The 16,026-nt window shown below is 64.6% G+C and overlaps 1 protein-coding gene across 9 annotated transcripts in view; it reads right to left on the bottom strand.

Annotated features, from left to right (window-relative positions):
• The window catches only part of FBRSL1 (fibrosin like 1), an 80,771-nt gene that overhangs the window by 49,180 nt on the left and 15,565 nt on the right, over positions 1-16,026 (bottom strand). For 8 of the 9 annotated variants that reach the window (XM_088019350.1, XM_088019343.1, XM_088019344.1 and 5 more), the window contains exons 2-3: positions 15,281-15,481; positions 1,891-1,995 (exon numbers count right to left, since the gene is read on the bottom strand). In XM_088019350.1, coding sequence (XP_087875476.1) covers positions 1,891-1,995; positions 15,281-15,481 — 306 coding nt within the window. Of the gene's footprint in view, positions 1-1,890; positions 1,996-11,802; positions 14,409-15,280; positions 15,482-16,026 lie in introns of those variants that run through there. The other variant, XM_028095943.2, reaches the window with a different exon arrangement.

Below are 16,026 nucleotides of genomic sequence, written 5' to 3'. Positions count from 1 at the left end.
AGGGTCCCAGAGCCCCAGCGGCCTTGCGCCTGTGCCTGAGGACCCGTGTTCGGAACCTTCCTCCAGAGACGTGGCTCAGCCCAGCAGTCAACCCAACAGAGAGGCGGGCACAGTCACCATGTCCCCTCAGTGAGGGGCTCAGTCCTTGGGCACATCTCGGCCCCTTGCAAGGGCCAGGTCCCATCTTTTCACACATGGTTCTACCAGCCACAAGAATGGAGGGGAGGCAGACCCACCCCTCTGTGCCCCCGTGGGTCTACCACTGACCACCCAGCAGCCTCCAGCCTCCCAGGGTCACAGCGCTGCGGGGGTATGGGGGTGGGGGGCAGGCTTCCTGGAAGGGGAGCTGGATGGGTAACCTCGGGGACACGGAAGTGAGATGGCAGGGCACACTGTGGCCACCCAGGGAGGTCCCTTGAGGGAGACCCAACAGCACTTGGCGGGGCACTCTCGGGCTTGAGTGGGCATTTCAGATGTGCCGGGAGAAACCAGTGAGGAGCTGGGCTTTGCAGGCAGCTGCATGGGGAGGGGCCCTCCGCTGCAGGGCAGGGGACAAGGCGTAGGAGAGGGCCGCAGGGCGCAGGGCGGTTGGATGTGGGGGTGGTTCAGGGTGTGAGTGAGGAGCAGGTGCACAGTGGGCCAGTGTGGGCTCATCCGGGACCCGCAGACCAGGGTCCAGAGCGTGCTAGGGGGGGAACGGAGGTCTGGCTACAGAGTCCTCCAGGACAGTGGATGACCACGGTGGGTGGTGTGCGTTGGGGGGGGCGGTCTCCCTACTGCAGCCTGGACTGCTCAGCTCTGCACACAGCGCCTCGGCCAGGGCTCTGGGACCCTTCCTTCCCCAGGCAGACCCTGGCCACATCCCGAGGGCTCACCCTGGCGGGGGGGCCCCACCCGTAAGCCCTGCTGGTGGGGGCAGGCGGGGTGCTGTAACTGCTCCCCAGCGTGCGCCCTCAGGGCCGTCCCTGATGTGCTCAGAGTCCGTCCTCACGCGTCCCACCGGCAATCAGAGTCCGAAGTAGGACAGCCCCACAGCCCCAGACAAGTACCAGCCTATTTTCCCATCTTGTGGCAACAAGCTCGGGGCCGGGCAATTAGGCCCTCCTCCTGGCCTCCCCCCACAGGCCGTGCCCCCAGGCCCCTATTGAGATGATAATGAGAGACGCTCACTCCATTCAGAAACCCAGCCCCACGCCTCCGTGCTTCTGCAGCTGGGGGTCTAGGAAGACAAAGGCCTGGGGGGGTCCGGCAGCCCCTCCTGGGGGACCCCCTCCTGGGACCCCTCACCGCCACCTTCATCCTAGTCTGCCCTGTGCCCAGCGACCCCCTCCTCCAAGTGGCTGTGACCAGGGAGACCCAGGGGCCCTGGAGGGTGCCCAGCACGCCTACGGCTGGCCGTATCCAAGTTCAATCCTCTGTGCGCTGCCCGGTCAACCCACGCTAGGCCTGAGGCTCAGGGGCCCATCCTCTGGGACACTGTCCCCAGACCAGGACGCCCTCGCTCCCCGCCGCCCCAGCAGGCCTGCCCACCAGGCCAGAAGCACTGCCCACCGCTGTTCCCGTCACGGCCCCACCTCCTGCCCACTGCCCAGCCAGCAGCACCAGTGGGCCAGGGCAGAGCCCTAGTTGGACAAGGGCCTCCCCATGACTCCTGCTGGGGCCTCACCCAGGTTCCTCATTTAAACCCCTCCTAGCAGGGAAGTCCTAATTAGTGAAAGACCGTGTTTTAGGGAAGGCAAAATGCTAACTGCAAAGGCAAAGCCCTCGGTGAGACTCTCAGGTGCTAAGCACATGGCCTGCAGTGTCTGCCGGAGGCGGGGGGTGGGGGGGCCAGCTGGGGGCACCTGGGGGACCAGGAGCGTTGGGCTGAGCAAGTGGCGGGGCACTCACGTCACTGAGCTGGTCCCGAGAACTGCTTGTCCGGGAGCTGGTGGCTTCATGGAGGCTGTCATCCCCACTGTGGCGGTCGGCCCCTCTGGATGCGGTGACCTTCATCTGGGGACAGGGAGAGGCAGGCTCAGCACACACAGACCCAAGCCCTCTGCCTGTGGGGGCAGGGCAAGGGCACAGCCAGGGTCAGGCTCCTCACCCCTGCCCTGACCTGCTCACCCACACTGAGCCCCGGGCCACAGCCCAGGGAGAGGGCAGCAGGGGCAAGGCTGTGCAGAGCTAACCATTTACCACTCGGAGTGGGAAGAAACACCCAGAAGAGCAGACGGCACACAATGGCATAATGCCACTCTGAGCTCTGGCCTGGTTTCCTGGAGCCGGTGGGCCGCCCCGCCACCTCACTGTGCCAGGGAGCCGGACACTGGGCCTCCGCGGCAGGCCGGCGGCAGCCTACCCACCCTCACGGCACCCATGCCATCACAGTCCCAGGTCTGCACAGCTGGGTGTGGACTGGCCACTCCCCACTGTGTGACCTAGGGCCACCGCTAGACCTCTCTGTGCCTCTGCACCGTGTCTAGGATGTTGGCCAGTGTCTCCAGCTTTTCACGCAGAAGCCCGGATCGGGCGCTTGTGCCCACTTTACAGACGGCCAATCCAAGCCCAGAAGGTTAAGTGGACCCAGAGTTCCTGTTCCTCCTTTCCTTTTCACTGGGAAATAACTTCAGACAGCTGCAGGTCAGCCCCGACCCTGACCTCCTGCGGCCAGGGAGTCACCACCCCAACCACGTGGCCTATAGGCGTCCTGGGTTCCCCCACTCACTGTCTGGGGACCCACCACCTCCCGACCCCCCAGCCTCCCTATTCTGGAGCGTTCTCGCAGCCCCGTTCTGTTGGCGTGTGGGGCACCCGCAGACCATCGGCACCCCGTCTGTGTGCCTGGCGCCGTCCTTGGAGCAGACCCAGGTGGCTGCTGACCCCTCTCCCTGGTGCTGCCCAACACCCCGTGGGCCAGTGTGGGGACACCACGGGGCATGTGTGTCCTGCCCTCCTCTTCGCCCCCAAGCTCAGCGCAGTGCCCACAAGTGCAGCAAAGTGCAGAACCCCCCTCATGACCAGGGTCAGCGAGGCCTGGCCAGGGTCCAGAGCCTACAGCCAGTCCTCCACACCCAGCTGTTCTGTCTCGAGCACCCATTAGCCTGGAGACCCTGACTCGGCCAAAAGTCAGGATGGGTCGGCAAGGCACCCTGGCTATGATCTAGAATATTCCTGAGTCCCGGGGAAACACCCTCAGGGCCTCAGCCCCTCCTCCTGCACACCCACGGCAGGCTCAGCCAGAAGCCTCTCTCGAGGCAGCCCCTCAGAGCCCCTGTTCCCCAGGGCCACCCCAGGTCCCAAGACGGGGCTACAGCCCCCAAAAGCCATGGGCCCTGTGTTGTTGGCCAGCAGTGTCCACAAGCCACAGCCCAAGGCCCCAGGTGCTAGGGCCCAAGGGAGGCCCAGGCCTCAGCACCACCCTCCTTCTCTGAGGTAGGCCAAGGGCAGGATCCTGGCCCCACTGCAGGCACGAGCCCCCACATCACAGGCCTGTGGGACCCCTGCCTCCCATGCTCCATCCTGCTCAGCTGAGCGCTGGCCAGCGTGGCCTCTTCTGACTGTCCCTGAGTCTCAGCTTCCTTACCTCTGCAATGGGGATGCCCACTGAGTCCCTCACATGTGGCGGAGTGCGCGTGCACGTGTGTGTGCGCGCATGTGCGAGGTGTGGTTCTGTCTCCTGTGCCCTGGGCCGGCACCGAGAAGCCACCAGGTGTCACTGTTGTCACCTGCAGGCTCGCACTGCTCTGCACCCCACATCCGCCCTCCCCCAGAGTGGAGACAACCGGGGCCTGGGGGACCTTCCTTGCCGCCTTGCTGGGGGAAGCCTCTGTAAGAAACCAAGAGTTAGAGTCCAGTGCTTCTCAAAGTGGGGTCCCTGGGCCAGCAGCATCAGTAGCACCCAGGAACTTGTTAGGAACACAAATCTGCATTTTCAGGACCCACCCCAGGCTTCCTGAATTTGAAACCCAAACCATGTGCCATCAGGCACTCTGGGAGACTCTGCTGTGGCTCAGTTCAGATCCACGGTTTGGGTCATTAGTAATCACCCCCATGAGCCCCACACTCGCTGCTGGGGGACAGCAGCTCAGCTTGAACCCAGGGCACGGTCCCTGCCCCAGGAGCGAAACCCAGAGAAACTGCAGGGACAGGAAAAGACCAGTGCAGGACTGCCATGTACAGTTGTGAAGACTGTTCACTGCACAAGTTTACCCAGTAAGAGGAGAGGGGATGGAGGGGCTAAAGTACAACCCACACACAGCTGAAACTGGAAGAGGGAGGGTGCCGCATTACACTTCACACACACAAACAGGCTGCCTCCTCTCTGAGCTGGGCCCCAGAAAGGATGCCTCAGCCCGACTCCTCAGCGGAACCCTGCAGGAAGGGCAGGCTGGGGTCTTTCACCCTTCCTTGGGGGACCAGTTTTGGCTCCGAAAGCCCCATTTCCCAGAAAAATCCTGTAAAACTAAGTCTTGAGTCGTGGGAACCACCCCAATCCCAGACACAACAGGATGGCTGGTCACCTACTTCTGTCCCCAGGCCCGGACCCCAGAGAGCCCAAGCTGGGGTTTGGCTATCCTGTAGCGCGCCTGCTTCCCTAGCTGCTCAGAAATGTTGCTGGCCAGCTATGCCGGGGTGGGGTGAAGGATGGCACACCTCTGCTTCCAGCTGGAGCTGGAGAGATGAGATCAGTCTCTGGGCCTTCAAGTCCATCTACCCATCTGTCTACCCACCCACCCATTCATCCACCTGTCCACCCATCTGCCCATCTGCCTGTCCACTGGCCCACTCGTCCATCGTCCACTCGTCCATCGTCTACTCGTCCATCCGTCCACCTGTCCATCCACCCACCCACCTGTCCAACCACCTACCCAGTGCTTACAGGGTGCCTACTAACTGGCTCTGTCCTGGCAGTGCACACAACAGACACATTCCCATCCTCCTGCAGCTACGAAGGAGGGGCGGGCACGTGGTCGGCGGCCACATGTACCAGGACAAGAGCAGAGGGAAAGGGCAGGGCCGCCAGCGAGGGCCTCACCGAGAAGGTGACGGTTCTGAGAGGTGTGTGGCGAGTCCGAAGACTAACAGGAAGAGTGGAGAATGGCACCACAGAGAAAGACGGGCTCGCTGGGGAGGGAGCGTCTGCAGCTTCTACGGTGTAACACACCACAGCTGGTTCGGCTGCCCATCTGAAAACTGGCTCGAACGAGCCCGGAGCAATCGGCCTCTGCAGGTGGTGTGCCACCAGAGCGCGCGCTCACCCCGCTGGGGCTGGGGCTTCACCCTCTGACTGAGGGCACGTACAAACATGGCATTGCCCTCCAGCTGGCAGGGCCCGGTCACGGCTCCCAGAAGGGGGAGAGAACAATCCCCTTAGACCGGCATGACAGGGCACTGCCGTCAGACGACGGGGTCAGGGACACTACTCTCAGACTGGGGCGTACCGGGAAAAACCCGGGGTCCTGAGCTCTCTGGCAGTAACAGCAAGGCCGCGGCAACTCGCCCATGAAGAACCCCCTCCCAAGACACCACCCCAAATATCCATCCTTCCCTGACCCCCCCCCCCCAGGGCCCTCCAGCCCAAGATCCACTGCACATCCCAGGAGGAAGTGTCTACCTCCCGGGCCGACTGCCAAGCACGAGGCCAGACAGGCAACATGTGGTTCCACTTGGCAATCAGGCCACAGGGATGGGGGTTGCTAGGGGTGAGGGGAGTGGGTGGCCAGTCCGGAGGATGCTGCCAAGGAAGGGCCCAGGAGGTGGGACCCAGCAGTGCCCCCGGGCAGACAGGACTGCCCGTGCCTGGTATGCCCCTCGCTCCCTGGACCTCAGTGTCCCAGGTCAGGGCTGTAAACCTACGGCTCGGCCCGGGACGCCCCCTCGCGTGTCTCCAGGCCTGGTTGTCCCCCCGGATCCCCTACCACTTGCTCCTCCCACCAGCAACAGGTACCCGGTTCCCTGGGGCTCAGTGGGGCCTTCTGACCCCGCAGAAGCTGCACCCCCTCCCACCGGGCACGTGCGCCACCACCCTCCCACGGCACATGGCAGCGGGGAACATGGCACAGTACTGCTCCAGTGTCTGAACCCATGGCCGGCAGAGGCCTGTGCACGAGGTCCTCCCGAGGGTGAGCCTGGCTAAGGCTGCCTCAGGGAGCCCCGGTCCTGGGCAAGGCCACAGAGCAAGGCCAGCCCGGGGGCGGGGGGCCTTCATGCAGACAGCACAAACACCTGGGCAGGCAGGAGCATGAGACAAAGTCCCCCCTCCCCGCAAGGGCGCATGCACAGCCTCTGGGCTCTGTTGTGTGCGCTCAACACCCCTCTTAGAATGTGAAAAACGGGTCATGGCTAAGCTTGGGTGTTTTCAGGCTGGCGTCCCCCGACTGATGGCAGCGTCCACTGGTGAAGTGTGGTCATGCAGCCTGCTCAGACTCATGCCGGGAGTTCTTGGGCTGCGCGTGGGGTCAAATGCAACCAATTGTGAGGAGATCCTGGTGGCCCCACTCCCCTGGGCTAGCTAACACCTACTGGGGTTATAAGCTTGGGCCCTGCTTCTTCCAGAAATCCTTCCCGATGCTCTGTCCACTCCTGCGTCGACCAGGCTGGGTGAGGGACCGTCCAGGGCCCCGGGGCCCCGAGTGTCCCTCTGAAAGTGAAGCAGGATCACTGTCTGGCGTGTCTGTCCCTGACGACCCGGCACAGGGCCCGGCGCAGTGAAGGGGGCGCAGGCAGTGTGAATGTCTCCACGGACAGCCCAGCACCGAGGCGCAAACTGCTGCTCTCCGAGGCTGGCCATCCCTCCCACCGCTCCCTCCTCTTCCATGGAGACTTGGACGGGCCGATGGGTGGATGATGGAAGACGGACAGATGCATAGGATGCGCCACAGATCATGAGGGATGCTGTTGAGGCCACCGCCTGAGAAGACGCGTGGCCAGCAGGCTCTGGGGGACACAAGCTGTGGGTGAGCCCTGTCTGTGCTTGGTGTGGCCCCCCTTGCTAGAGGGACAAGATGAGCCGCCGTGTCCAGCTCCCAGAATCGTACCAGAGTGGGCTGATGAGGGGCCCTCTGGGCTCCATCCAGCCTCCGTCACCGGCTCGGTCGATGGGGACCTGATTCAAGCCACCCAGAACCTCCTTGTGCCTGCAGAAGCCTCCCGCTTGGCGGCTGCCTGTCACGGCCAGCACAAGTTCTTAAAGACACGCAACAGTTCACGCCCTGCGCTGCTCCCAGCTCCCAGCGGCGCCTGGGCCGGAGGCCCCCCACCCGGAGAGCCAGGCACTCGGCCGCCCCCCTCACCTACAGAGCCCCTTCTCTCTTTGCAGGCCCGCGGGCACCTCCACAACCCTCCACGGTTTCACACCTGTCTTCCCCACGGGAATGCAAGCTTCGTGAAGGTAGGGACTGTCTTCTGTCTCGTTCCCTGCTGCATCCCAGGGCCCAGACGGGCAGTGACAGGACGCTCGTGCGGAATGCTGAGTGCTTCCCTCTGAGGCGGGGCTGCGAGGACCTGGCAGTCCAGGGGGGCTGGGGGGCCGTGGGTGCCTGACACCCTGCACCCCAGCTCTCCACCCTCCCAACGGTGCCTGCGCTCAAGCCACCCAGGTCCTGCAGGGCCTGGCTCTCGGCTCCCGTGAGCGAGCACCCGTCTGGGGTGGGAGCTCAGCACTGGCACCTGCTGTGCCCCAGCACCCGAGACCCAGCCTGCTGCTGGGGAAGCCGCCTGGGAGGGGGCCCGAGAGGTCCAGACACCGTTCTGTGAGTGGGAGAACCAGGGCCGTCCCGTGACAACTGCGGAGACGCACGCAGCACGCACTCTGGGCACAGCCGTTTGAGAGGCGTGGGGACGCCCCGCCTGACGGACAAGGAAACGGGCCTGAAGGGAGGGGAGGCGGGGTCTGAGCCCCCAGAGTGCCCGGCCCAGCCCAGCCAGGGCGGACAGCAGCGCGACCCTGGAAGCCCCATGCGCCGCCCCGGAGCTGCAACCTGGTGTGGGAAGGAGCCGGGGAGGGGCAAGCATGTGTGCAAGCAGGAGCCGCCGCTCGGAGACTGCACTCAGTTCACGCGCTCACCCACAAGCCTGAGGGAGGAGCGACAGGACCCCACTCACAGCGGGAAAAGCAGGCCCTGAGGGGCCGAGTCAGACGCCCAAGGCCACACAGCAGGCCAGAGCCAGAGGCCCCTGCCAGGACGCCCAGTACTGGTGGACACTGCTGTGCACCGGTGTGGTGAGCAGCACCGACGGCCACCGTGGGGCCAGCCTCCGGAGCTGTGCCACGACCCCCACCCGCCTCCCCCAGCACCTGCCTCTGCCAGGCCCAGGGTCACGCGGCCTGGCCGTTGAGCGCACACAGCTGCACGGGGCGCGAGGCACCTGGAGAGGGAAGCCGAGGGTCGTCAGCCAGAAGGAAGGCACGTCAGGGCAGGACAGGGACTCAGGTCACCAGGAATCAGGGCTCTACTGAGGGCAGAGGGGGAGGACATGGTCCAATGGGCTCCGTAGAGGAACCTCGCTCCCTGCAGACGGCAGGGGGGCAGAGCCCGGGAGGTCAGCCACTGCTACCGCCACCGCCTTCCAGGGAAGGGTCGAGGGCAAGGGCACAGGCCACAGGAACGGAGCTGCTTGGGCGTGAACACTGGCCCACCCAGCACCCCGGCAGTCGGGGCAGTCGGGTGAAACTACCTCCTGGGTGTGGCCAGTGGGCTCCAGGCGAGGCTGGTGCTAACCCCGGGGGCCTGAGCGGCGGGAGGCTGGCCTTCTGGCAGGGCCGTGAGACCGTGGTGACTGGCGTGGAGACATCCGCGTCACAGAGCTAATTTCCTCAACAGATATGGGCCCATTCGGGTCGTCGGCTTCGTCTCGGTCTGTGGGGTCAGACCGTATTTTCCCAGCAGCCCGTGCAATTCCCCTCGGCGGGCGACTCGCCGCGCCTGCCCAGGCACCTGCCCATGCGCATCTAGGCCCCTGCGGCGCAGCCTCCTCCCTCTCGGGCCCACCCTGGTCCCTGGGGACATTTATCCCTCATCCGTGCAGCCGGGGTTCTGCATCGCCGGTGCTTTCAAAGAAACAACTTCAGGCCTTGCCCGTGCTCTCCACTGTTTCCTGGTTCATTCACGCCCGGTCTTGTCTGCGTCCTTCCTTCCACCCTCTCCAGCCCCTGGCGGTCCCCGGCCTCAGACCTGTCTCCTCCTCCAGCACGAGCACCGGGGTGTGACTCTGAGTGCGGACGATGAACTCTGATGGCCATTTCCTTTCAATTATTTTCTAATGAAATCTCATTTGGAGAGACATTTAGAAGGTGGAAGCCAAGGACTGGCCTTGTGTGGGGGTGGGGAGCAGGGAAAGGCGCTGCCTGTTTCCGGCTCATCACCTGGGCAGCCGGGGGAGGCTTAGAGCTGACGTCTCCCGGCTGGTTCGTGGTCGGTGACGGAGGCTGTGGCATCCGAGGGGAGCTTCTGGGCTGACGTGCCCAGCTTTCCGGGCCGGTGGCGGGGATTCAAACCGCAGGCTGGCTGAGCGTGAGCAGTGGGCCATCCAGCAAGGCCCCCGAGTGTAAGAAGAGACTCACGGAGACAGGTCACTGTGGACCCTCCACACCCCACAGGCTGGAAGCCGCATGGTTACGGAGCATGTAAACGGGCGGATCTGAACGGAGAAGGGCAGGATACACCCCACCTCCCTTCCACTGGCCATAAGGAGAGGGACAAATGTCCCACAGGTACCACTCTGAACACAGAAGGTTATATGTTAGCTTTGTTTCTGGTTCTTGAATTTCAGCGTGGCCATGAGATGTTCACAACTGTGTGGCTCTCAGCACAAGCCCATCACACAGCACGGCTGTTAAGCTCCATCTGCAGGCTCAGAACCCCGGCCCTGGGGCCGGCTTCTTACCAAATCCCCCAGGCAAAGCAGACAGTGGGACATGGACACCGCTTTCCTTAAAGCCCCCTGGTTCTGGCGAACTGCGTGGATGGACGGTGGTTGCTGCAGCCTCTGGCCAGGCCAGGAGGGCTGGCCCGTTTCTCTGCGCAGCTAAGCCACGGTGTAGCCTGCATGCACGCCCGCCCCTCTAACTCAGCAAGTGTCTGCAAGAACAGAGCTCCACGGGGCAGGGCTGGTCCACATGGGTCAGGATGCCTCTTCTGTGCCCGGAGCAGCCCCTGGTAACAGAGGTGCTGGCGAAATCCTCGGTCAGCGAGCGGTGGGCCAGTCCAGGGGCTCCTCCGCCCTGGGGCTTCCTTGTGAGAGGGCAGGACTCGTCAGGACTGCCCTGGCGTTCACCCGAGCTGGGAGCCTGCTTGCAGAGCACTGCCATCTCAGCAGCACACACAGACGCGCACACGCACGGACGTGTCCACGTCGCAGACAGGCTCCTCCCAGGAATCCTGGACGGGGTGTCCCAGACGAGCGCTGGGTGAGGCCCGCATAGGCTGTCCCCACGCTCAGGGCCCTCCCCTCCCAGGGCTATATCGCACCTTCCACCAGGTGCACCCTGAGGGATCCCCTTCCTCCCCGCAAACAGCCACACCCACCATCATTGCCCTTGCTCCTCGCCGGCCTAGCAGGGACCAGGCATGGTCTCCTCCTCAGGGCCCCATCCGCAGACGGGGAGGTGGAAGCAGGGTGCTTACGCGGGGCGGGAGATAGGGCTTGAAGGGAGACCCCAGCAGAGCACTGCACCCAGGCTCCTGTCTCCATCCAGGGGGTCCCCTGGAGCAACCCTGGGCCCCCCTCAGACCCACAGCACCCCCAAGGACTCAACCTACCCCCAATCTTCAGGCCAGGCTGCCCCCATTCTCCCCACGACGGGGCGGGTCACACCCCACCCCTCTGACCTTGGGGCCACGTAGGCTGCCAGGGTCCAAACCTCTACCCCCCAGGCCATGCAGGGCCCCTACAGCTGTGTCCTTTGGCCAGCAAGGTGGTTCATGACGTTGGAATGAGCCACCAACATTTCAAAATCTCCAAATCCACAAAAAAAACCCACATTACCAGCTGCTCTCAGAAACCCCCAAGATCTGCCCACACAGGACCCTTGTCCCCTCACGGCAATGAGGGCGGCAGCGGCCCCCAGGACGTGGCACATGTGGTCTGGCCACCCCCCCCCAACAGCAGCCGGTGCCTCCCCTCAGGCTCCTGTCACTTTGAACCCAAGGCCAGCTGTGGCCCCAGGGGACCCCTCTGGGCTCAGATGGCTCGGCAAGGAAGCAGGCAAGGAACAGCGGGGGCCCAAGGGCATCATGGGGCTCGCTCCCAATAGGGCCGTTCTGGAGGGGGAAGGGGTAGGCCCGGCACGGGGGGGCTGCAGTCTCCCACCCTCTCCCGCTGACCTGTCAATTCTGTCTCCCCCACGTAGGCACTCAAGTGCCAGGGCCACGCTCCCAGAGCAGAAGGGCCTAGGAATGCAGCAGCTGCGCCAGTCCACACCTGCCTGGCCGGCCCACGCACCTGCACAGGACCCAGAAGGCAGAGATCCCAGCACTGCCGCCCTCAGGTCAGGGGGAGGGAGGGGGCGGTGGGCACACCTGGAGCCCGTCACAAGTCTCAGAGGCGCCTCCTGCAGCACCCAGAGAGAGGCCCCTTCCCGAGCAGTGGCTTCAAGGGACACGGCAGTACGGTCTGACTATGGCGAGCGCGGCCCCCCAAACGCACACCACACAGCACGGTGAGCCGTGTCCAGGCCGTGCACCCCTCCCTGGGTGCCCCCTCCCCAGGCTGCTTTCCCGATGCTCGGCAGGAATGCAGCGAACAGGCGGCAAGTCCAGATGCGCAGAAAACCACTTGTCGGAATAAATCACTCCACGTACGACACACACTCGCTGATGCTGTCATAAAAATAATGGCACGGCACTTTTTATTTTCTTTAATCGGAAAAATAAGCCCCGCGTTTCTGGGAGACACTGGGTGAGGACCAGATGCCCGTAAGCCCTGCTCTGGGCGTTGGGCGGCCCCCACACCCAGCCAGTGGGGACCCCAGAGGGCCAGTGTCCTCATGAGCAAATGGTGTGGGCGGGGGGGCACCTCCAAGCCTCCACGAACAGGGTCAGCACTAGAGTGGCCGTCGCGGCTCAGTGACACTAGGCACACAAAGGGCTGCCAGGAGCCCAGCCAGGGCACCCCCAGCTAGCTGATGCGGCTGTCCAGAAGGGGCTGCAGCCCCCTCCCCAGAGACCCTCGAATTCTGGAGGGTCAGAGCTGAGCTCTTGCCTTATGCCCAGGACTCCAGGAGCACCAGTGTGGGACTGCCCTGAGCCAGGGATCTGGGGTGAGGAACAGGCAACCCCTGAGCACGGGTCTGGGATGGGCGGAGGGCAGAAAAAGCCCTGTAGTGTGAGGTCTGTCCCGACAGGGAACGTGCTGGGGTGCCAACAGCTGGAAAGCTGCACGGGCTGAGTGGGAGGCCAGGAGGAGGCATTCCAAGAATGGCCCCGGCCCTCCTGGTCCAGAGCTGGGGGGGGATGGGAAACTCTGCCTCCACTTCAGTGCCTAGCCACAGGGGTGGAGGCAGAGTTGGGGGGGTGGGGAGGGACACCCTCCTGTCACCAGCAGCTCCTACTTGGCCACAGACAGCCCTGAGTGCCCCCCGTGTCCCATCCCTGCATTCACAGAACCCTGGAGATGCACATGCATCATCGCCCTTCACCAGAGGGAAGGTGAGCGGGACCTGTGGCCTGGCTCCAGCTGAGCCCACATTATGCCTAGGGGCATGGAATGCACACTGGCCAAATGGGTTAGGGCCCAAGGAGCGCGAGGCCTGCGCTGGCACACCCCCACAACACGTACGCACACCCGGGCTGGGCATGCACAGGCTCTGACATACAAGGACATGTGGGCACTTCAGAGGCACAGAGAGACACTGAGCAACCCCTCCAATAAGCCCAAGCCCTTGGGGGCAGCCGTGTCCACTCTCCTAGGAGCGTGCACATCCCAAAGTAGCGGGCACGATGGGGGCAGGCATGGCAGGGAGGTGGGAAGATGCTGGGGGTCCTCTCCTCTCTTCCTGGTGCAGGTGGGCCTCAGCCTGGTAACGGCCCTGCAGGGGCTGCCTCTGCTGAGCCTCAGTTTCCAACCGCAAACAGCCCGGCCTGTCTGGAGAAGGCCTCTGGCCAGTCTGGCAGCACATCTGCCCAGCACAGCCACACCCAGGGTGGCCTAGAAAATGGGCATCAGGCTCCAGGACTCACAGATGGGGCCTGGCGGGCTACCGCAGGGGTGGAAGATCGAGTCCGTCGTGACCTCAGGGGCCTGCAGGGACGGCCCAGTGCCAGGAGTGAGAGCTGCGGCTGATGGGCCCGCACCAGGTCCAGCAGTGACCGCCGCGGCTGGCTCGGGGGCCCCAGGAGGGGCCGACGGGGCGGGGCTGGCCGGCCCAGGAGCGACGGGCGCTCAGGGATGGGGAGTAACGGCTGGGGTTTGCAGGGCTGGCTGGGACCCAGAAGGGATTGCAGGGGCTGGCAGGGCTGCTCGGGGCCCAGAAGTGGCCGCTTTCGTCGGCAGGGCTGTTCTGGGCCCAGGAGTGGCCGCTTGGGCGGGTGAGGCTGTTCTGGGCCCAGGAGTGGCCGCTTCTGTTGGCACGGCTGTCCAGGGCCCAGCAGTGAAGGTTTTGGGGGGCCAGGGTGCTCTGGGGCTTCAACTAATTGCTGGGGCTGACTGAGGCCCAGCAGTGACCCCTGGGGGTGGCTGGGCTGGCCCAGAAGGGACCTCCGGGGCTGGCAAGGGGCTAAAAGAGTACGCCGGGGGCAGCAGCACTGGCCTGAAAGTGAGCTGGCGGGTCGGCGGCGTGGACGCAGCAGGAGGAGTGACTGTGGGGGCCGGCACCGCTGTCCTGAGGATGCCCTGCTGGGCTGGCCACGGAGACAGGGGGCCACCCATGACCGCACGGGCCAGCAGCGGTGCCAGAGGGCCAGGAGGGAGCGCAGCGGCCGGCAGAGGTGGCACGGGGCCAGGAGGGAGCGCAGGGGTCGGCAGCGGTGCCACGGGGCCAGGAGGGACCGCAGGGGTCGGCAGCGCTGCCACGGGGCCAGGAGGGAGCGCAGGCGCCGGCAGCGCTGCCTAGGGCCTAGGAGCGCCCAACGTGGCCGGCAAGGCTGAGCCAGGAGTGACTGCTGGGGCCGGCAGTGCTGCTCTGGGGCTGGAAGCAGCCGCTGGGGCCGGCAGGGCTGACCTGGGCCCAGAAGTGACCGCCGGGGCTGGCAGGGCTGTCTTGGGCCCAGAAGTGACCGCTGGGGCCAGCTGCGCTGACCCGGGAGTGGCCGCTGGGGCTGGCAGGGCTGCCCGGGGTCCGGGAGAGCCCGACGGGGCTGGCAGCGCTGACACGGGGCTGGGAGTGACCCCTGGGGCTGGCTGGGCTGGAGCTGCTGCTGGTGCTGGGCCGGGCCGTTCTGGTCCCAGTGGTTGGCTGGGAGCGGCCCCCCTTCTGGGGAGCACACCTGCATGGAAGAAAGAGCACGTGTCCACCTGGGCAGGTGTGCCTGCAGACCCCCCAACCAGCCCGGGCCCCTGAGACATGCTGCCCCCTCACCAGCAGCCCAATCCCCAAGGGAGTTGAAAGTGGAGTGTGAGAAACACCAAGAAGAACCCCTCTCTGAAAAGAAGGCGCAAACCAGTGAGTCCCTGAGGAGGAAAGCAGCTGCAGGGCTGAGCCGGCACCTGGGATAGAGCCCCACACTCTGGGAGCGGGCCCCCCAGTCCCAGTCTCCCCACCCTACCCCAGCTGGGCTCTGGTGACAGCAAGGATGCCCCTCCCACCAAGGGCCCGTGTCCCAGCTGCTGTGGAGGGAGGCCCCTGGGTGGGGCTGCTCCCTGCACCGGGGCCCCTGACCACAAGTCACGTGACACCCCCCCTCACAGATATGCTGTATCCTACAGAAGATTAGCAGATGGAGAACACCCAGTGCTGAACCTGGCCCCCACGCATTACAGACACCCTGGACACCCCGTGGTCGGCGGAGCCTGACAGACGCAATGGGGAAACGGGGCCAGCCTATCAGCGGGTGCACCCTCCTGCCCCAAGTACACACTCCCCCACCCCCAATCCCTGGGCTCCCAGCTTGGCCTCTCTGGCTGTGTGACCCACTGGGGGAAGGTCTCCTGTCTGCTCAGGACCTGGGCTCACGGCGAGCAGCTGCCTCGGGCCCCAGTCCACATGTGCCCCATACCCCACGCCCAACAACGATGGAGCACGTTGCCAGGCAGGCCCAGATGCCAACGGTGGTGTCCAGGTGCTGGTGTGGCCCTGAGGGCACCCAAGGGAGAGGGCACAGAGCCCATGGCTCTGAGTGGGGCAGGGCCCAGTGCTCACCTGCTTGGTGGGCTGCAGTGGGACCTTCTTCTTCCCCCGGTCGCAGGCAGGCTCCAGGTCCTGCTCAGGACTGACGATCTCCAGGGGACGCCCATTCTCACTTGGTTCTGCAGACGAGCAGTTTTCTGACTCGCGGGGCTTCTTGGCAAGGCGACGTTCCCATTTCTCCTTCCGCTCATGTGGCTTCAGGGCCATGTCCTTCTGTCAATGAGGAAGGACAAAGCTGGTTAACTGGCAGTGACCTCAGTGACACCATGGAAGACCGTGCCGTGCTCTGAGGGCGGGTCCCTGGGCATGTGACAGCACCTACCTGGAGCGCCAAGCACCACCCCCTCCCCCGAGTGGGCTCTCAGGCCGGACTCACACCTCAGGAAGATGGGCAGATGGGTCAGACGAATCTGGGTGGGCCTGTCAGGACTGGGGGGCTCAGAGAGTGATGTGAAAACACAGCTGGACCAGGGGCTGTTTCCCAAGGGGCCCTAGCCGGTCACGGGGGCCCCCAATCCGTGGCCCAAAATGGAGCAGGTGCTGCACTGGCTGGCCTTCCTAGGGTTGTCCCTCAGATTCCTGAGTTGAGGGCCATCACCACAGCAGCTGACCACTGTCCCCGGGTCCGGTCCACCCATAGGTTTATCTGCCCAACTCCATGCAACGTGGCATCCGGATACCAGTCCTTGACTCAGCCAGGTATGCAGAATGTCAGGGACCCTGGACCCCTTCCCTAAAACAGGGACCTGTGCCCATTT

This window comes from Eumetopias jubatus, unplaced genomic scaffold, assembly GCF_037043125.1.
Source record: "Eumetopias jubatus isolate StellerSeaLion01/CBP00866 unplaced genomic scaffold, mEumJub1_p1.0 scaffold_16, whole genome shotgun sequence".
Classification (NCBI taxonomy): domain Eukaryota; kingdom Metazoa; phylum Chordata; class Mammalia; order Carnivora; family Otariidae; genus Eumetopias; species Eumetopias jubatus.
The sequence above is the reverse complement of the archived record's forward strand: the minus strand, read 5'-3'. Positions and strand labels throughout refer to the sequence as shown.